The 22,517-nt window shown below is 36.6% G+C and overlaps 1 protein-coding gene across 2 annotated transcripts in view; it reads right to left on the reverse strand.

Moving 5' to 3' along the window:
• The window catches only part of MYCBP2 (MYC binding protein 2, E3 ubiquitin protein ligase), a 173,446-nt gene extending 153,578 nt beyond the window's left edge, over nt 1-19,868 (reverse strand). Inside the window, exons 1-7 of one of the 2 annotated variants that reach the window (XM_026849212.1) lie at nt 19,803-19,868; nt 12,946-13,161; nt 7,961-8,114; nt 6,348-6,544; nt 5,879-6,121; nt 5,526-5,597; nt 2,589-2,685 (exon numbers count right to left, since the gene is read on the reverse strand). In XM_026849212.1, coding sequence (XP_026705013.1) covers nt 2,589-2,685; nt 5,526-5,597; nt 5,879-6,121; nt 6,348-6,497 — 562 coding nt within the window. In that variant the 5' untranslated portion in view covers nt 6,498-6,544; nt 7,961-8,114; nt 12,946-13,161; nt 19,803-19,868. Of the gene's footprint in view, nt 1-2,588; nt 2,686-5,525; nt 5,598-5,878; nt 6,122-6,347; nt 6,545-7,960; nt 8,115-12,945; nt 13,162-19,802 lie in introns of those variants that run through there. The other variant, XM_026849204.1, reaches the window with a different exon arrangement.
• Between the last annotated feature and the right edge of the window lie 2,649 nt (nt 19,869-22,517).

The raw sequence follows: 22,517 nt of genomic DNA on the forward strand, positions 1-22,517 counted from the left end.
CTTCGGAAATTACTCTGGGGACAAAGATATCCAAGGTTTCTGTCTGGTGATTGCTATAACAGAAAAGGCTTGTTTTACTTACAGGACATAACTACAGACATCTGTTAATCACAGCTCCTTAGGGATTTCAAGAGAAGACGACCATCAAGCATCACCTTCTGTATTTATATAGTGCATTCTGTGTTTGCTAATAAGTACTCCTGAGCTCATCTAGGCTACCCTCAGTTAGCAGTACTTTTCAGACAAAGTGAATAGTCCTGAGCGCCAAGATATTAATGTTTAATTTCAAAGAACAATGAAACCATACACCATGTAACTTTAACTTCTTCAGATGAACACAGCAACCTTTCTCTAAGGTATGTAGTAAAGCATTATGGTTAAAGAAACATTCAAGATGGAAACCTCCTCTGTATGTTCAGGTCCAGTCGCCTAGAAAATGTCATAGAATTCAGGGATTCTTTTATGATATTTGGACTGGGAAGACAGGTCCACAGCTCAAGAATAGCGTATGAAGCCTGGCAAAGGCATGAGATGGAAGAACACTGTATGGTAGTTCCAGACACAGTCAGATTTGCTATATCATCTATCAGAGTGGAAAGACTGCCCTTTGAAATAGAAGTTTATGGTTTCAAGAAGCTGGTGGATCCTACTGCATGAGAAAGGAAAAGATAATGTTCCCCAGTTCACTGAGTTTTCTAAGGCCACATGACTTCTAGCTAGGATCAACTCCTAATCACATCTCCTAATGAACTCATAATTCCCTACGCATCCCTATACAAATAAATATGAATACCTTATTTAAATGCATTAGCACCAACCCAGGCATCTGGAAGAGATTAACTCCTCATAGAGATGCGTCTGAACACCATGCCAACTCGGAAAAAACAGTTGGGAGTCATATCAGTGTGCAGCTGTTAGCAAGGTTACTATCCTTTAGTTCTAGTTGGTGTGGTTTTTCAGAATTACTATATGCTGCAAGTTATTATGAAAATTACAGTGGGTCAGTCTCTACTATTTAGAGATATGTACCTACTCAGGTTTCCTCAGGATAGGTCACATACCCTCCCCTCCCCTTCATTTCTTTCCTTCTAATGGAAAACAGAAGTAACCACCAGTGGAACCCTTTGAATTTGTCATAGTCAAAAGAACAAGGCCATATCTGCACACAATATAACACTGTGATAAATGTGCAGAAGTGCAGAACGTAAAACAGCAAAGTTCAAGGGTTGAAATACAAAGGGTAGGAGTTATAAAGAACACCTATCATCCACTTTGAAACCATCACAAACCATACAAAATGCAACTGTGTGAAAAAGTTTGAGGAATTTCTGAATGGGTGTTCCCACAGTTACAAGATTTGCTTTTGCACATAAAGATTAATACATTTTTGTTTAGAAGGCATACTCTTTCTTAATTTATAGCATAAATACAAGGCTGTCTTGCAGAATCATACATGCCACTGAGATTTGCAAAAGAAAACTAATGTGTGCTTAGGTGTCTTTCAAGACTCCCATGAAGAGCACCGATTTGTTTACCAGTGACAACATAATTAAGGACCTCAAAGGACCCTATTGGTTGAAGAAGCTGCCTTGAGATTAAGAAAATTGAAAAACAATCCTACAGGGCAATTCGTCAGGTCCTTATATGTGCTCTCACTCAAATTTCTCTTACAGCCCCACAAAAACCAAACAGTTTAAACAGACATCCACATTTTAAGGACTTGCATAAAGTTGCATATATTAGATTCTACATTCATAGTTTGTTTCAAAAATTACTGTTTGTGTTTGAAATACAAAAAGCATAGAGAATTTTTCTGAGGTTTCAGTCAATGCCTTCTTATTTATGTCAGGATGCAACACAAACTCCTTCTTCTGATCTATTAAGCCTGACATTGTTTAATCAAATATATTCTTGTGCTCTTCTACTGTTTACGTGAGTGGCTAAGAACAGATACATTTCACCAGGAGGCCATTAAAGCATGTCCCAGGAACACCCTCATTTTCTAAACAGAGACCTAAACTAGGAGGCTCCTCTGCAAAAAGCCAAACAAAAACCCAAACAACAAAGCTGTAAAAGAATATTCCCAAAACAAACAAACAAAGCCCAACCAGCAATTTAAACATCAGAAGCACAATCAATAAGGATTCATCAGCCTCTTCTGTTTTTTTCGGATACATTTCTACCTGTATTAAAGAACAAATGGTTTTGGCCATAGGTGGTAATCATCTACATGTAAAAGACACTGGAAACAAAGTAATATCTGACCCAAATGCTTAAAGTTCAAATAAGGAAGAATATAATAAAAACATACAAAAATTCTTTAAGAAGGAAGTTAAGCTCTTGGGAGTCTTTAAATTAAGATGATTATACATTCTAAAATTGTGGCAATATTCTTCCAGTAGTTGGAGTAAGACACAAGACCTGTGAATGAAATACCTGCAGCTGGTCTAATGTAGCAAACCAAAGTAACAAAAAAGCAGTCTCTCTGTGATCTCAAAATCTGTCTCAATTTCACTTCTGCTTATCTGAAAATACATAACATGTAAACAGTAAGCTATAACTATCTTCTCATATCTGGAGGTTCTTACCTGGCAAAGCAACTGTACCATCTTGTTCCAAAGTTTCAGGGTTTATTCTTATGGCTGTCATACTGTGATTATTCGCATCTCTATATAACAAATAACCCTGGTAAGAGTAAGAATATACATATATTGGTATAAAAATATTACTAAATACATCAAAGGATATTGTCAAAAGTGGAAAAAATTCAATCATTACTTTAGGTATATTTTAAATATTTTGGAAACATTTTACATTCTGACAATCAACTTTTTTCCACTAATCAAACTCTGGAGTAATACAGAAATTTGACCCCCTTCCTCCACTTTCTACATTCTGTAGATCAGCGGGCTGAAGCCTGTATACAATTTTTGAAGCCATCTCTAGTAGTTGTGTTCTTCATATGTGCATACAATTACAGTTAAAAGCCCCAGGAAAAACAATGTTCCTGTCCCCACTTTCCAAATCAACAAAGGATTCACAGGAATTCCAGCAAGACAACACATATATTGCCCTATACTGAAAAGTACTCATTCATGAACATTAACAAGTGCATTTTTCAAAAATGTTAGTTAACTACTTTGACTCCCACACTAACAAGATTCCACATATTCATTCCTTCTAAGCTCTTCATCAAAGAAATTCCTGCAAAGTATATGGTGATTCTGGTAACAAGAGCCATGACACAAGGTTATATACAAGTAGTTCTTTTACTGTTCACTTCCCAACTCCTAACCAGACCTAGGGGAAGGGAGATAGTCAGGACTAATTTCCTTTCTGTTTCTCCATCTAACTTCATTACCCCCAAATCACCTATTCTGGTCAGCAGCTCACATCAAGAATTCTCCTTTGGTATATCAAAATAATATCTTCTTTATATATATATATATATATATATATATAGTATATACTATATATATATATATATATATATAGTATATATATATATATACATATATATACTTTTCAAAGGTTTGATTCAGTCATCAGTTTAGAAGGTTTCTCAGTAAAAAGATACGCCTACCTGAAACTCACATGTGAGGTTTATTGTTTATACTTATAACTTTGAATGCACTTTTAAACAAACACAGTCATATAAATTTTGCTTTAAGTTAAACCAGACAGGTTGCACAAGACCCTGTTTTAACATAATGTGCACAGATCTGTAAGAGAGGCAAATATGGCAACTTTGCTCTTGTATCTTTTTCAATGGTACAATGTCTGTGAACCCTTCAAAGATTTTGAGGGAGCAGGGTAGAAACAGTTGTGGAATTCATACTTAGAAAGCACTTCTACTACACAAGCAGCTACAGGAAAGGAAAAAGATTACTTAAGGGCACTTATGAACATATTCATTCAAGGTGACTGAGGCCAACCAAAGTAGTATTCACCTATGGGTAAGCTGTCAAGGCCATTATGAATAATGACTAAGTAATGATCTTGAAAATAGCAATGTCATAGCAGGAGATATGACAATGGCTTGCAATTGCTTGAAGCATGATTGGCCTTAGGTCAGGATTCTACACATCTAAGAATGGATGCATTTCACAGGGAGGTCACTAGGGCTTAACCTCAGAATATGTTCATTTATCAGAGTCATTAATTGCAATCACCTAAAAAAACCAGAAAAATCCTACTACCCCTTTTCATTCCATCTAAACTACTTGAATTTTCCTGGATAAATCAATCTCTTCAAAGTGGGAAAAACAAATCCACACAAACTAGGAAAAATAAGTATAGAGCATTAAAGTAGACAGAAAAGCTTCAGTCTAAAATAACTTATATGATGAAGTAAGAAAAGTCACTTGAATCTGAGCTAACCAAGCACCTGAAGGGCAATAAGACTGAAGGGCATATCTTACCACATTTTTGGACACATACTTTGCAGTAAGTGCAACTTACACATTTTCCTATAAATATAGCCCCAGAGCGACATTTTTCCAACTAGCAGTGCCTTTGGGTACAGCCACTGTGAGTGCATATACCTGTATAAGCACTCAAAGAAGAGCATCAAATATATTTATAGCTATATATAGAATGTCCAAATGTGTAACTATACAGTGAAACTGCATAGATCCTAATCCTTTCCAAACTGATAAAACAGGCTCCTGAACGAACGCATTTGCACACATCTGTATTGCACCAGTATACCTTTAGGCAATCTGTTCCAATACTAAACAAAACCAGACTTTGTATACATATATGATAAGTGTAATAACAGAATATATACATTAACAATCTAATTTCAAAAGCATTGCAAGGAGTAAAGTTAATTTCACACTGGGATAAAGATCACTCAGTTTATAGCAAATATACAAATTGCTCAGTAGTTAAAAAATTAAGTAAATTCATTGTTCTTTGAAATTTAGGTTTTGGTTTGTTGTGGGGTTTTATGTTTGTTTAGGGGGATGCAAGAGAGTGAGCACACTCAGTGGTAATAAAAGGATTCTTAAAAACCCCACTAGTTTTATAATATTCCAAAAAGCGACTAACTCCAAAAAAACAAAACATCCAAATACAGTTAATTCTGCTGTTGAATGTCGACAGTTACATCTATTTATGGTTTACACATTCCATGCTACAAACGTTTTTAAATCAATTTATTTTCATAGATATTTCAAATATTTTTGCACTGTTTTGTTGCAGCAGCACATTTTTACACCTGCTGACCTAAGACACACGCAGCAATTGACTGAACAATTAATAAATTTACATGTTAAACCATCATATTTTGAGAAAGTCTTTACAGTGTCAACAGAAATCAATGGTGCTTTTCATTACTCCTTTCATATGCCAGTACCATCAAATGTTCCTCATCTTCCACAATTTAAAAAGTCAGTACCAAAAAAATGATTCATATAAATGAAGCCAAATATCCATGTAAGCTTACTCTAAGTCTACTTTTAAAGTTACTCATAAGGAATGGGGGGTGGGGTGCACATTTTAGATTTTAAGTATTCACCTACCTGAGCATAGCCTAACCAAGACTTTTTTTCCTTTCTGTTTTTGATGCGGGATGTAGAGTTGTATATATGGCCCTGAAAAGCAAAAAATTCCAATCATTAAAAAAAAAAATCAGAGTGACAGTTTTACACATAATAATTTACCATCTAAGTAACAATGTTTTTAACCATACTGAGAAGTGAAAATTGTAAGAAAATGCTGTAAAACTCTTATAGAAATCGTCAGACAATTTTAGACAAACCGACAAACTGATCATTAGTAACTTACAAAAGATTGTCAATTGAACTGAACATCATAAAAGTTAAAATATTAACCAGCATTCATCAGACAAGGAAAAAAAAAAAAAAATCATTACCCTCACTGTTCCACTATATCCAGAGCCAATTTTGTAAAGTCCATCTTTACATAAGAGATAGAGGAAAAAACCATCGCTCTGAAGAAGGCACTGGTCATCTTCATCTACAGATATTTCTTTCAATGGCCATTTGTGCATCAAGGCTGCCTTCTTTATCCCATTACTGAACCAGTCCTGGATTTGGATTTTTCCCACCAGAACTGCCTGTACACTCCGCTGAAGAGAGTTTAAAATGGTTGGCACCTAAACAGGAAAAAAAAAAAAAAAGTGAGTGAAAAACGTGACTATTTTTTAAATGTTGCATTTTTTGTTCTATCTCCAACTCAAGAAAGACAAAGAAATACCTATCTAATCTCAAAAATACTAAGGGGAAAAAAAGTTAACTCAATTTACACGATATATCTTCTCAGAACTCACATACACATCATTTACATGAAGACCCAGATACAGAGAAGTTTTAGTGCAAGACCTGAATAGTCTGACAGGCATGGCTGCCATTATTGGTGAGGATAGCAGAGATTGCTTGCAACGTTCTTCCTGTCTCTCCCCATGCAGCTACCAAACTGAAGAGGCAAGCGCAGGAAAGTGCTGTCAAGGACTGTCCTGTACTGTCATTCATCCCCGTGCTACGGACCGTTATCTCCAGAAGAAGCTGGAACAGGGATTCTGCAAATAAAATACAGCAATTACATAGACAAGTCACAAAATCATACCAAGCAATTTGCCAGTCAACAGGAAATTAATCCTATAAAATACATGGTACATCTTTTCTCAGACATCACGTTTAGCCCTATTTCCAGACAGAAAAGAAAGCATCTCATTTAAAATAGGTCTAAAATGTACTTAACTTTTCATTCTTTTTCAGCCAGAAAACATCAAGTCTTGATAATCACAATGGCCAGATAACAAGAGAAACCAAGTCCCTCTGTTAGTGGAACAGATTAATAAGAAATGGGCCAGAAGGAGTTACTTTACCTGCCTATTCAGTCTACATCATCACTGAGATGATGTGTAGATGTTGACGAAACCTGTCTAATCTTTATGACCATTATCCATCCACGTTCTCAGAAATGAGCATTTCAAATCAAAGCTTGAAAATTATTTTTATCCATATGCCTCATTTCAAGCACTGTTTAGTGGCTGAACATCTATAACCATCAAGGTGTGAACAGAAATCCACCTCTATTTTTTTGATAGCACATAAAAATAATAACCAAAGCAGTAATCAAAACAAAGCCTTCTTCATAGCTTTTTAATACTCTGTGCATCAATATAAAATAAAAGCTTTCTGTAGGAAATTACTACTGTCTTTAGAAATGGGACTACTGTTGAGCCATAACGTAGGAAACATACATAGAAAGTCTTAAGGTATATTTTAGGTTTTTTATTTTTAAACAACAGATGCTACAGCTCAGCCTTCCTTGCAATTCTATAAATCAGTAAAAACTATAAATTAACAAAAGATTGGGTTTTAACTTAAACCACAGAATTGATCATACACTCAAATCATAAAGAATTCAACTTTCATATTTAATATCATTAAAAGCAAAATTAATTTTCAGGTAATCTTTTGGATGGCAAGAGGAAATAAAAGCCAGAATCTTGACACTATGTTTAGCAGCTTTATATAAATTACAACATTAAACAGTTAAGCTACAGATTACAACAGCAGATCACAAGAGAAGTTCACTGTAGAACTATCTTCTTTCAAATAAGACCAAGTATTTTATAGCTTTAGTAAGACAAATGAATCACAATTTGTAAGGTTTACCATGTTTCACTGAAACTCTGCATTACACAGCAACAAAACCTAACTTTTATATATATACATATATATATATATATATATATATACACACACATATATATATACACACACACACCCCTTTACATGCCAATGTTCCTGTTCTACAAAAGATTTAAGCTGGTAAGTAGACCATAAGGAGTTTGCACTCCAGAACAGTCAGTCAGTTGCGAACAAGCATGTTCTTATCTCATAAATACTTGCTAGTAACCATTTTCTTCCATCCAACATATAACAGATGCATGCGAATACAAAGACAGTAACAGACGAAATATTACCTAGGACTTCAGGAGGCTCTGATTGCAGGCCTTCTGGTTGCTGGCCTTGGAGCACATTAAGTAGGGCTTGTAGGCTCCTGAGACACAAGGATGGATGAGAAAATCTCGTCTCCTTTATCAGTTCAAAGACTTCACATAATCCAACTTCAATGATCTAAAGAAGTACAGATATTTCAGAATATCTGTTAATATAGTATTTTTGGATAGGTCTATCACAGTGTTCACAGTTCTTTGAGTGAATATATAAGACAGAATACAATGGTAATTCAAAAGAGAAACAAAATCAAGAACCCACCTATATAACTGTACTAGCAAATATTACACAGAAGTAATGTTGTTATATGAAAGAGCATAACCAAGCAGAGTAAAGGTTCCCTGATAAAGTAAGGAAACTTAAAATTTTTTTGAGAATGTAAGACATTGTGCCTCTGAGCTCTTCTAATTTCTACTGAGTTGAAATTTTGACAGACCTCTTTTTCCTTTTTCCTTGCTCATTAATGTGAGCCAGTAAGCTAGAATTGGCTTGCAACGTGACTTCCAAACTCGAGTAATGATACATTAGACAGCTGACATGGGCAGCATTAGTACTTTTCCCTCCAAAGCCTTCAAGATTGTTTTGGTGACAATATAAAAAATAAAGATTAATTACTTGTCACTAAAATTCCATATGTACTCATAGACATACAACATCTGTAATAGCACTGTTACAGCCTCTTCTAACTTTCCCTTTTAGAATTTGAGAGATTACAGTTATGCTTTTCTCCAACAACCGTTCCCTTTCACTTCCTTCTCAAACTCAGTATGTAATAATGATGAGGATAAAAGAAAAGTGAGCAGGGTTAACTCATTACAAATAAGCAACCATATCTTCAATTCACTATTCTTCACATTTCTGTCAGGAGCAGAAGCCCTATGTTTGAAGTGTTTAATATAGATTAACCCCGGAGTAAAATCTAAGGAAAACAAATGAAATGTGAAAATAAATAAAATTGTTAATGGAGCTGCCACTCATGCTTAAGACGGATCTCTTCTGACAGTCAGCTATAAGTTCTACTGGATGCCTTGTAAGTGTTTTTCCTGTCATTCAATTTATTTTGATTCTTGTCTTTCAGAAGATATTTTAAAAACTGTTTGATTTTTGAAGGTAGCAACAGCAATTTTCCTGTAAATTACATCTTACATTCCATATCTTCAATAGAGTGGGGGAAACACATGCATGGAATCTACAGAGGAAAAAAACCTGTCAACAAAGTAACAGCATAGATGTCTTTTCCAGGATCCAAAACTCCACAACATCTTGGAGGATAAAGAATTAAAATACACTGTAATACATTTTTAGAAATACCTTTTCTATCTGAGAGAAACTGAGAAGTTTATTGTATTCTTCCCAGTCTTCAGACAAAAGACCTCATCTAGCAGCTGACAGAGGCAGCTGGAGAAAGAAGAGAACCTAACACAGTAGACAAAATAACTTGGTGAACTTCTACTACAGTAAGAATCAACAATGAATAGTTCTGCTGGGATTTTGCCTGATCTGCAGAGGTTTTGGGTTGTTTTTTGTAGTATCTGAGATCAGACTATGTAGATTTCTTAAAACAGTCTCTTTACCTTAAATATAGATACGTATTTTATAGATGTACACAATGGGCATATCATTCTCTCTCAACTCCTCCAAACTGTGCACTGAAGGACAGAATAAACAAGTCTGTTCAAAACATCTTAAGCTTGTTCTCGCTGCTCTCTGAAGGGTCTCTGCACCAAAACAAGCACTGCTTCACCCTCCGTCTGTGTCACAGTCTGTCAGCTCTTACTGATGCTCTCCACTCATCCTCCCGTTCCTTTTCTGACATCTTTGAGATTTCAGATCAAAAGCATAAGCCCACTTATAAAAGGTACACAAAATTCTAGCCTGGATGCAGACATCATGACCCATAATTAATTCTTTAAAAAATCCTATTTCTTCAAGAAGTCTTATCTACTATCTACATTATTGTTTTATTTCCTTTGTCTTCTCTCTCTCCTAACTGTCCAATACTCACATTTCTATGTTTATTTAGGGATACATAATATGCCGTATATTTAATACTCTGCATTAATATTTATATATATTATATACATACAAAAAAATACTTTGCACAGGTAACACATTCTCCTAATGAATTCTGAAAGACAAGGTCTGTTTCTAAAGAGAGTAATTATTTTTTATTTTTTGTTACAATTTGAAAATTTTAATTTTTTGCTTACGCTTATTAGCTAAGCAGCAAAACGTATGCTACTGCACTAACAAAAAATACTGAAGTAGTTAGTTTCACCTTAATCCAGCATTTGTTCCTTTCAGTACAGGGCTTCTGTGGATCATCCATAACCCAGTGTTAAATTTAATATTGAGGGGGAGGTAGCACCTCTTTTTAACTCTAACAATTACAAATCAAATCAGTAGAACTGAATCTGCCCTGTTTCAAGTAGAGAGAATTCCCCATCATTAACTAAGGTATTAAATAAATAACGTACCAAATAAATAAGTCAGGCAAAGGGAAAAATTTCTTGAAAATTCAAAAATTTAAAGTTATCAAAGCAAGTTACTAAACTGTCCAAACACAACTAAAATACGCACTTTATTGTGTTAATATCTGAAGACCAGTAAATTGCGTGTGTCTCTTTTTTAACAGCTGTTAAAAACAACTGTTCTCAATTTTATTATAGAAATTGTGTAGGACAACTTTTAATTCCAAAATGTATTCTAAATAAAAGCTCTAACAAACCTGACTTCCTCAAGTTTAAGACTTAAAAAAGATACTTCAATAGAACACCTTAAGTCAACTTAAGATGCATAAAAAGTAGAATGTTTTCAACTTATTCTCAATTAAACCAAGACTTTTCACCAAAAAAAACCCCACAAAAGCAACCCAGAAAAAAACCAAAACAAAACAAACCAAACCACAAAAAACCCCAAACCACCCCACTAAGGATGAACTTCACCAGTTTAACTCTGGAGAATCTGGAAAAGCACAAACCCTGACTACACTTCTTTTGAATCTGACTTTCACCTCACTGTCAAACTCAAAATGCATCAGTATTTTTTTTAATAAGTTAACAATTACTTTCAGAAACTGGACTAGCAAATACTGTAAACCATAGAAACTTCAGTAACAGTCATCTTTATATTTAACAAAGCTCTACCCAGTATTGTTCATTATACATAAGAACAGACCATAATATACTCAAAGCATATATTCAGGATACAAACACATTACATAGTTAGCTTCTAAACATTTTACTACCTGCAAGACAGCTCCAAGAGGATGCCTTTTTCAAATGTATGGATGTAAGTGAAAATAATAATAAAAAGTGTCTTATCTCAGAGTGTCCTAAACAATCTAACATTAGCTAGATAATAATTAAAAATACTGAGGTTGTACCAAGCACTAAGATATTGCTGAATCAGTAAAAATTATTGAATTCTTTGATATTTTGCAGATTCTTTGTTAAAAATTAATAGTTTGAAAGCATACTGATTTTCATCCATTTTGTATCTGCTGTATTAAATGTAACAAAATATCTCACTGATTTTATGTTTTGAGAAAGGAAAAGTAAAGTCTCCTACCTACAGTTTCCCTACCATTTTTTCTAAGCCACCATTTTCTTAAAACTGCACTGCTTTTCCATGTCTCTTTTTGATAAACTCTTCATCACCTTTATCAATACCCGTGTTTTAGTTTTCACATGCAAGTATTCTGTTCATATCACTAGCAAATTTAATCCTCCTTTGATCTTTTTTTAGTTTCAAAATCTAATACTCCATTCCATTCTTCATAAATGCTAATAGCTACATTGCCTTTTACTTAAAATTTCAAATTAATCATCTACAAGCACTTGCTGATTCTTTTAGCATAATCTACAAGGGTCGGATGCCACTAATAAACAATGCTAACTGTACTTTTACTGACCACACATTATTTTGCGACCATCAACCATGAAATTGCTCCTCTGCAATTCTCCACAACTATCTTCCAGAGTGCCAACTTTGCCCTTCAGATATTACCTAAACATGAATATATATAAAATTCTAATTTTCTAAGCAGCGAGAACATTCTACATAATCACTGCTGCAACAACCTTTTAAATTCAGTATTTTTGTTGTTTTTAGAGCTAAGACAAACAAGTAAAGTTACTCTGAATATGCTTTTTAGACTCAGAATAACAATAAAAGGAAGCAGGACTCATAGCATTCATCAGTTAGCAATGAACAAAACTGAATGCACAGAAGTTACATAGTACAAAACAAGTGAATCAGGGAATTAACAAAATTAAGAAAAAAAAAAATCAGTAACTCCTATATAGATTATTTCTGACTTTCCATCTTTAATCCTACTATAAGCACAGAAGCAGTAAATAGCAAGAAACCTACCCTAACAGTTGACCTATAGTATCCAAAATCTTAATGTGCATTACTGACTACCTGTAGTTATTAGTGCCAAAAGGCACTAAAGCCAAAAAAAAGGGAAAGACTGAAAAACTAAGGTAGTAAGAATAATTGACAGTTACTGCAGTTACACATATACCTGGCAAGTCCTCTTTGAAAATGCTCCACTAACTGAATTTCAATAGCACAAAGATTTATTCTTTTCTGGGGGTAAAGCAAAAGAAAGCACCCTGTATCATTACCAGCTAGTAGCCTCTGACAGATGCAAGAGCTTCCTTACTTGCATTTTGTACAGACTTTTGAGTCTGTAGGTTATTTTCCAGTACAAGTACTCAAGAGGATTGCATGTTGAATGTTTACCTGATATTTAGTTGACTTTAAAATTAATTATTGGGCAGGTACATAGATCTTTCTAATTCATCAAATCAAAGATGGACTACAAATAAAACTATAGCTATTTTATGAGCATCTGACTTATAACACTGTCCTATTTTCTCCACAAAGATCATACAAACTTTAGATCATATACATGGCACATTTTAATGAGTATCCAGTTACTTGCCTTTGGAAGTTTAATAGGTGGCTCTTTGGATTCCTCTTCTTCATCACTGTCCGAATCCCCACTCTGTACACTGTTCTTTGAAGCCAGAGATACAGATGCTTCTTTTTTTTGCCACTCCAACACACAATGGCGGACATTGCAGTAAACATTAAAAGCTGAAGGGTTGCTATGTAATCTGATATCTGGTATGGTTATTGTACTCTCCAGGTTTTCAGTCTGAAAAACAAGATTATTTTCAAGTTTATTAGAAGTTTCAAGCTTTGATAAGCACAAGTAATCTCAACAGTCTCAGTAATTTTAGCCAACCAAATGATTCTCAAACTTAAGCCTGAACCTTCCTGTTTAAGTACCAATTATATTTCAGGCAGGGAAGAAAGGAGGAAGAAAAGGAAATCTCAATGTATTCCATCTGGCTTTAGTCTCTACCTCTCATAACTTGATGAGGACACTGGAAGAGAAAATGAAAAGCAGCTCAGGCTACAGGATGGCCCAAACCTCAGCAACAGTCAACAGAGTAGTAGAATTCAAGATTCATCTTCTTAACAGTGGTCAGTTTGTGTTTTTTAATTATTACTGAATTTTTAAACGTATTATTTGTTATTCTAGTTGTTAATTTTAATCTATTGCTAAATAATAATAATAAAAAAAGCTGTTTCCTAAATATATATTAGAAATTAAAAATACCATTACTGTTGTTTTGTAATTAAATGAAAACAGATGGCAAGTTCAAAAAATTCCCTGGCAGGATGCTGTGGATAATACTTTTGCAGATAATAATACCTAATGGACAAATTACTGAATACAAAAAATCTATTAAGGCCTACAAAGTACCAAGAGCCCATTCTGTCTTCAGAGCCCTGAGCCACAAAGTAAGAGTCGGGAAACTGTTCTGAGAAACTACGTTACCCTGCCCCACACTCTCCTTCGTATCTACCACAGGTATATTACTGTCAGCCACTGCCAATACACAAAAGAGCCTCCATGAGGTTGTCATTAGACTTGGAAAAATATTAAGAAAAAATATTTACTGAAAAACATCTTTTAAATTCTGCCTCATATTCTCCCTTTCTTGCAAGAGTAAAAAGGGACAGGAGGAATGATAGACTTAAAGAAACAAACAAAACCCTACAACAATAACAAAAATTCCCAGGCAGAGTTATACCTTCTCTTCAGTGGTGTACTACAAAGACTAGGCTGCTTTGAGCACAGGCTATGAAAAACTGAACTTCAGGCATATGGGAGGAAGAAATGCTCTGTAATACCTCCATGCAGACAGAGGGCACAGAGACTACAGAAGGAGAGAAGGCTTAGGTTAAGAGTGCAGGGTAAATTTGCTTGAACACACAAGGCAAAACTCTGAAGTGCATTAGGCTAGACTGAGTCAGGATCATGACTACTTCACAAGGTTATTTTGGTGTGTTTCTTGTATTCTTGGAGGGCTGTAAAGGTGGAGGCTTTTTGTCTTTTATTTAATGAGGATACATACTGTGAATGACCACATTCATTTGGTAGGAAAGTACACAGTGAATTATATTACAGTGATATGAAACAGATCAGACTGGAAATACTCATGCATCTCAGAGCAGTGGTGGGAAAGAGGACTTTGAATTAGCAGAAAGTTTGAGAACCAGTGAATTAGACAATGTTTTAATGGGGTGATTTATTTTTCTCCTAACTTCACTGAGGTCAGATGCACCGCTCAAGTTAGGAAATTGGGACTTAAATTCATCCCATCAACTGGAAGTTTCCTTTTCTGCAACTAATAACAGCCATGGCACTGGGTCATTCTTCTCTAGTCATACAAAGTTCCCTGATAGTATGAGAATCATGCTACCACCTGAACAATCTTGCTACTGACTCAGATTTTGAGGTAGAACAGATCACTGTGAAAATCTAACCACTAATGGTGCCTAGAGAGCCCCACATAGTAATTCTTACATCAAACTAATAAAGTCTATTTTAAGTTGCAACAATTCTCTTAATGATACTGCATTTCATGTTGACACAAAATACTTCTACATTGTCAAGGAAAACAGTGGAACATTAAGACAAAATGCTAAACAAGTTCCGTGAACACAGTGAAGGAATTTATTAATTTTGCGCAGATCTAGATTATTAATAATCCAATCAGTTTGCTCTTGAACTACGGGATACATAATTTCAAGAAAAACCTCCACCTTGATAGCTTGTTTTCTTGGTGTTAAGTGTATCAAGATCCACAGATATATGAAAAGTCTTTTTGTGATGCTATGGATAAGGTGAAGAGCAACAATCACTTTTTCTGCACTTCTGAATGCTCTTTTTCTTTAATGGCTACTGGAATACTGCAATCCAAAGCACTCATTATCTGTAAGAATGACTAGAAGCCCAGCTTCTAGGATGTCTGAGTAGAAGATGAAATGATAGGCTCTACATTTTTTTCTCCCAAGGCATTTGGTTTCTCGGAATATGAAATTGCTTTCAAAAAGAGTGGAGCTTTAAGACTGGAAAACAGAATTATGCTTTTTGATTTGGTGGTTTTCATATGAACTGTAAGGAAGTGGGACATTCTGAAATCTATCTTTGTTGTTTCATTTGTTATCACCATAAATTGAAAATGCACCTTTTTAAATCCAGATACATGATGAAACATGCATTGTAAAACTTAACAGATGCCCAATATTCATCACAAGTGCCAGAAAAATTTATTTGTGCTAGACAGAACATCTAGCATTAAATTTTGGTGGAAAGGAAGACCAATTTTTAAACATTTCATCATTCTTACAAAATGTGCAATATTAAACTTCAAAAAGGAGATCCTCAACTGAAACCATACAAGGTAAGGTAACAGTGACGAAATGTCATTTCGATGGTCAAGATTAAGGGATCTTTTTCAGAAGAGCAGAGAATCTGTAAAGGCTATAAACCTAATTAAATCTCTCACAAAAGTCTTCTGTATTTTAGGTATACAAAACAGAAGCAGATTATGTTCTCCAAACATTTAAAATAAAGTTAGAAAAGCTCTTCCTTCTCTTGAAGTTTTAAAACACTGAAAGAACAATTCAATCCCGAACTACTGAATAATGAAATCTAAATGCAAGTCTGAGAAATTTCAATGCCAATGTAAGTAAAGAATCACAAACATAGTTTTAATACATAAACGTAAGATTGTATTTGTGTGTTACTTTTTTTCTAAGAGACAAGAAGTTATTTTATGAGAGAAAATGAAGTGCAGATGACCATACCCTGACGTGTGACCTGTCCTTGTAAACATATAGTTCCTGCTAAATGAAAGGATGCATTATGCAGGAGAGGTTAAACAGCACAGATCTGGCTCATAAAAATAGAGCAACCAGACTCACAAGCGCTCTTCTCAGTCAGCCTTTTGTAACGTTTCAGTACACTCAAGGAAAGGAGTGGGAAAAACAAAACCCTCTGGTCTCCTCTACACTTGTCTCACACCTAAACAGTTTTCCCAAAAGATTAAATCCATACATAGCTTATTTTATGATTAATTTATTTCCTTCCTCTTGAACCAAATGACTGTAATAATGGTTTATTATCAGATGCGATGAATATAGACTATAATCAGAAGAGGAAAGCTAATCTGTTGTTAAAGATATATAAGGCTATAAAATAACCACCTGATCTAACCTCTGCATAACAGAGCGCAGAAACTCACTGAATTCTTCTTTGAACAGTTCAAACATCTCTTAGAAAGGGATGCCCTCTTGAGGTTGAAACACCAAATAATACAAAAGCCACTGAAAACACTGTCAAATTATTTGACAAGCTACATGTGTTTTTAATGAGATATTATGTCAGTTGATCCACCTTATACATCTAACCATTAGCTTGCAATAAATTTGTCTGCTACACAAACTGACCTTTCCCAAGATATTATTCCTTCCATTTATATAAAGCTAAACAAGTAATAGTTTAAAACTTCTGTATAAAGAGATGGATGCTGATCACTGGGAGTACATTCTCGGACTCTGGCAGACTCCAATTTTTCAGTATTCTTCAAATAACATTATGAGAACATAAGATGGTAAACTCTGACTTTCCATCCAGTCTCTCAGCTAAGTGTCCTAAGCAGTACTTTTATGAGTCAGCAGTGCAGTGAGAAAACTGCAGGGGATGAAAAGGAGAGGAGGGAAGGAAAGCAGCAATATTCACATGGCTGAGATAAGTTATACAGCCCACAATTTTCTACTGATAATTGCTGAAGAAAAAAAAAAAAAAGGCAGTGGGGGAAGGGCAGGAAGCCAAGGTGCTACACCCACATCTAATAACCACATACTTGTTTTCTATGCAAAAGTCACTGGAAAAGTCACTCTGTTCAGCACTGAATTTTCTAAAGCCAAAGCACACTGCATCCACATGGAAAACTTTTATACCTCCATGTAAAAAATGATACCAAACCCAAAGGTTAACAGTAGTTCAAATACAAGCAATCATAACATGACCCCTGCTTGGAATCAGAATAAGGCTCAAACTCCTGGGCTGCATTAAACACCAATTAATGTTTTATACTTAAAATGTTATGACATTTAATGCTTAAATGGTGGAAATCATTTTCCTTCAGTTGCCCAGCAGTGACTTATTTTATGTTCCCTTCAATTACTCAATTTCCATTTTTAGTAAAAACACGGTATAAATAACAAATTTTGGGGTTCCTTCACCTTATTCTTAATTTAAGGCCTTTGCTGCCTCTACCAAGCATATTAAGAGAAAGCTCCCACCTCTGTTCAGACTAAAAGTTCACAGTTCTTAAAAAATGAACTGATATACACAAGGTCTCCCTCTCAGAAAGTCCAGTAGCGATGAGCTTTTCAATCTGTCCTATTATAAGGCTCCAAATGGAAACTCACATTTTCCTGACAAAACACACATATCTGTTTTCAGATATTCCAGTGCAAAAATGATCATTGTGCTTATTCTGCACTGGTAAGCACGGGGATGCATTGAAAGCCATAGAGGGAAAGAAACCAACAACAAAAACCCCAAGGAAACAACAAAAAACAAAACCACCCCACTCTGTCAGTAAACAAAGTTTGATAACTGGAAGATATGAAGCTGATCTTATCTTTCCCTTTTCAGCTACATCTTTCAGGAAATACACAATTTCCTGCTATCATACTGAAATAAGCTGGAGTGCCTTTCTTTTTACCTCAGTGACTTGGAATGAAAACTAGTGCTCTGCTGGTCAGATCAGGCCTTAAAGACTGTCTAGAATAGAGGCATCAGCAAAAGACATGGAAAAAAAAGCCATTATGCCTTTCAAAGGCAGATAAATCTTACTTAAAGCATCAAGTAACTATTTTAAATCCACGAAAAATCTTGAAAACAACCCTCCATTAGTCACGAGGTGCAGAGATGATCAGTTAGTGCCAAATCTGTAAGTACTGACAAGAACAGCCTTTAATATGTTCACGTTGTCTTTGGCTATTCGGAAGGGATCCTGCCAATCCATTTATCCAATGCAACTAAATCGAAGAAACACATTTGACTGTTGAACTTCTGCAGAACAGCAGTTCTGGATTTAGCTTCCTACTTGGCAGTTCAACTAGGGCACCACTGCTCTGAAAGACAAGGTTCCCTTTACATAGTAACAATGTTCAAAGCTGAAGAGTTATTTTAAAAGCACAAGTTTATGTCACCAGACAAAACACACAAAGACTAACTATGTTAATTCTGCAAAATTTCTTCACATTTCTAACCTGGTTTTCTCTGCTGACAGTGGGTCTGATAAAAATCATGAAGGGAAAAGGTCTAAAACTTCTAATATCATAGCAACTGAAGAAAGGGCTGAAAAATTCGGTTTGGACCAGAAATATTTCACTGTACAGTAGTGAGAACAGAAGTGGAGATAAGTCCCTTCTATAACATAGTCTGAAGCTGCACTACTTGAGATAAGTAGAACAATCTGGTAAGAATCCAAAAAGGCAGTACCAAATGAAGAGATATAGGCTTGCTTCACCCTCCCAAAGTCATCTGTCTTGAGATAGAGTAACTACACGAAGTTTGGCAAATGCGGATAAGATGGCCAAGCTGATGCACAGTGTATTCACATTATAAGGCCATTCAACTGATTAGAAAGCATTTTCACTGCATATTTCAGTGGTTCTGTCCTACAGAACCATTCCAGAAATTAGCTGCTTCCTCTTTACTGACTATAGTGGGAACCTAGAAAGAAGCCTCTATGCCTGCAGTGAGCCTTTATGAAAATCCCTCCAAGACTTGTAGCTTCAACAGAGAAGTAATAGCTCTCTATTTAATGGAGAAAGAACGGAGCAGAGCAACATTTTACAATACTGTTCCTCCTGTCTAGATTTCTTCTCTGTAACAAGCAAACATGTAAATATTTTCAAGTTCACTGTACTGCTCCCATGCATTTAAAGTGATCGGGGCAGGGGCTACACAGGGAGAAAATATTAACAGATAAGTATCATCTATGCCATTATGGAGGAATTTTCAGAGGTAACTTCGGTTCTTTCAGACATTAAATGCTCCCTTTCTCCTTTAGACAATATGGACAGAACGCTTTGCAGCAGCAGTCTCTTAACTATTGGCTAGACATGCATCTCAAATTTTAACTTTAAAACCAACATGTGTGGCTACATTTACAGTTCAGGAACTGTAGAACCAAAATGCTGTTCATATTATTTCATGCTGAACATTAGTATCAAAGACAGCTGAATATGGTTAATATTGGTATCACAGCCATCTAGAAAACAGTAAAAAACCAATACTAACCTACTATTATTTTCTAAACAAATAAATTGCTAGATAGACTTAATTTTCTTGTATTTCTCTCAATTGAAATTACTTTAATTTTTGAGTCAGAACTTTTGTAAATTTAGTTACAGACTTACCTTGTTGCGTGTTTTTATTTTCAACTTAGTCTTTTGTTTCCTTTTCAATTTTTTCTTGCTAAAAAGTTTCTTACTTCTGAAAAAGAGAAAAAAACCTCCATGAGAACAAAAGATTGAACACCCTTCCATACCCCACAATAAACAGCAGCACCAGCAGAGGAATAAGAAAAATGTCAGAAGTCTTCTAAATTTTTTTCTTCTAAGCAAAGGGAGCCAACACAGGCAGAATTTCAGAGTATAAATCAGAATATAAAGCACTTAAAATGATGCTTTCCTAATGCCCCACTGAATTAAAAGGCCTCTACTCTCATCAATTTAAGCAGAATATATGCTAGGACAGACAAGAAATCATTGTATTTTGTAAAAGAAACAGTAGTGCAATACAGTGTGTTTATTAGTGCCACAACAATGCTAGGAGCAAGAATTACTGATGATTCTCAGTAATACAACCTGTTAGTACAGAAAACAACTAGTTGCTGCCCACCAAGCCCAAGATGATCAGATAGTACCTGGCTATGAGTGAACAAAGACAGCTTCTACGGCAGGGCTGAGTCTCTGCCACTGGACAAGGTACACTCGATCCCTGCAAGCAATTGATCAGTGCCGGAGAGAGAGGAGGGAAGGAACAGCTCCGCAGGGAAATGAGAGCACTGCGTGTGGGAAACAGCACACAGGGACTGGTTCTCTTCCAGTCAGAGAAAAGACCACGGTCACAACACAGCCCAGAGGCAAAGTGATGAGGAATGTGGGAACTCAGACAGAGGTCCTGCACAAACAGGCAGCTGTGCAGGTCTCTGATTGCCAAGAGTGCCTGAGCCTGGCACTTGAATCAGAGGGAGTCAGAGACACCATTTGTGTGCAGTGTGATCAAGTAAACGATCTGCTTAGGCAGGTGGTTGAATTGAGGGAGGAGGTAGAAAGGTTGAGAACAATCAAAGAGTGCAAAAATTAGATTGACTGGTGGAGTCACACTCAAACAAAGGCAGCAGGTAGAGGCTCTACAAGAAATATATGACTCCCTCCCTTCCTCTCACCAGGCAGAAGGAGGGCTTGTGGGGGACAGGGGGGAATGGAGTCAGGTCCTTCCTCAGAAAGGCAAGCAAAAACCTCCTCTGCCCTCCTCACCTTCCCAGTTGTCATTATACAATAGGTATGAGTTGGAACTTGACAGCCAGCCAACTGAAGATGGAAACAAGGACCCATCTAGTGAGTCATCCACTGCTTGTCCCTCAGCCCCAAGACTTAAATACTTCTTCATGTAAGAAGGAAAGGAGGGTAATTGTAGTGGGTGCCTCTGTTCTGAGGGTACGGAGGAGCTCATACATCAACCAGACCCATTCCATAGAGAGGTCTGCTGCCTCCCTGGGGCTCAGGTCAGAGACATTAAAAGGAAAGTCACTGCTCTGGTGCAGCCCTCTGATTACTACCCCTTATTGGTTATCCTGGCAGGTAACGATGACGTGGTAGAGAGAAGTCTTAAGTCACTCAAAAAGGACTTCAAAGCACTGGGGTGGCTAACTGAAGGCTTAGGAGCTCAGGTTGTGTTTTCGTCAATCCCTCAAGTGGAAGAGAAAACCACTGATAGAGGGTGGAAAACATATCTGATTAACACGTGGCTCAGAGACTGGTGCCACTGTCAGAATTTTGGGTTCTTAGACCATGGTGAGGTTTATAAGGCACCTGGTCTGCTAGCAAAAAATAAGACAGGTGGGATGCAGCTGTCCCAGAGGGAGAACAGGATTCCAGGGCAGGATTTAGCAGGGTTTATGGACAGGGCTTTGAACTAGATATGAGGGGGGACAGGGAGATAACTGGGCACGTTAGGAACAAGCTTAAGGGAAGCGTGACAAACCTTGAAGGATGGACTGGTGAGGGCTCTCCCTCTGCCACTTCATTTGAGAGAAAGGAAAGATGTTTAGGAACTGTGGAAGTACCTGAGAAGGGTCTGGTAGGGAACAGGGCCCATGCTCACTAAAGGGTGTTGGATTCACTACCTCATCTCAAGTGCATCTATACCAATGCACGCAGTATGTGCAACAAACAGGGGAGCTTGAGGCCATGATGCATCACGAAAACTATGACATAGTAGCTATAACAGAAATGTGGTGGGATGCCTCACACAACTGAAGTACTGCAATCAATGGCTACAAGCTCTTCAGGAGGGACAGGTGGGAGAGCCGAGAAACCAGGCCTGTGAAAAACTAAGACAAACAGCCTGGGAAAGCAAAAGTTGAGGCTGACTGAAAATATGCCTCAAACACTCGCAAGACAAAACCATGAGTCACAGGGTGCTTTCTGTGGAGGCCGAATATGATAAGGCTGCCTGATGTATCTGGGGGAGAGAGCCCTGTGGAGATGGGACGGCTCTGCCCTGGGGCACCTGGGCAGATTTCAAGGGCCATGTGTCCGGTGAATGAACTTTGCTTCATTATCCACGAAATGCATATTGAAGTTGACACCCCTCAATATGCTAACGAGGGCTGTCATGATCATGCTAGTGACATCATCCCATGAAACCCCTTACTCCTCCCTGTACATGGGATACGTAGGTCTGTGGGTTGACCTAGGGGACGGACCGAAGGAAAGTGGGTATAAATCAAAGGGGAGAAGAAAGGGCTCTCTCTCTCTCTCTGCCCCTCCCCCTGCCCCCCCCTCGGCCGTCTGGAGAGAGCAGTGAAGCAAAGACGACGGATGCCAGCGAAGAAGATAGCTGCC

Source organism: Athene cunicularia, assembly GCF_003259725.1.
Source record: "Athene cunicularia isolate RWA chromosome 1 unlocalized genomic scaffold, athCun1 chr1_part1, whole genome shotgun sequence".
Classification (NCBI taxonomy): domain Eukaryota; kingdom Metazoa; phylum Chordata; class Aves; order Strigiformes; family Strigidae; genus Athene; species Athene cunicularia.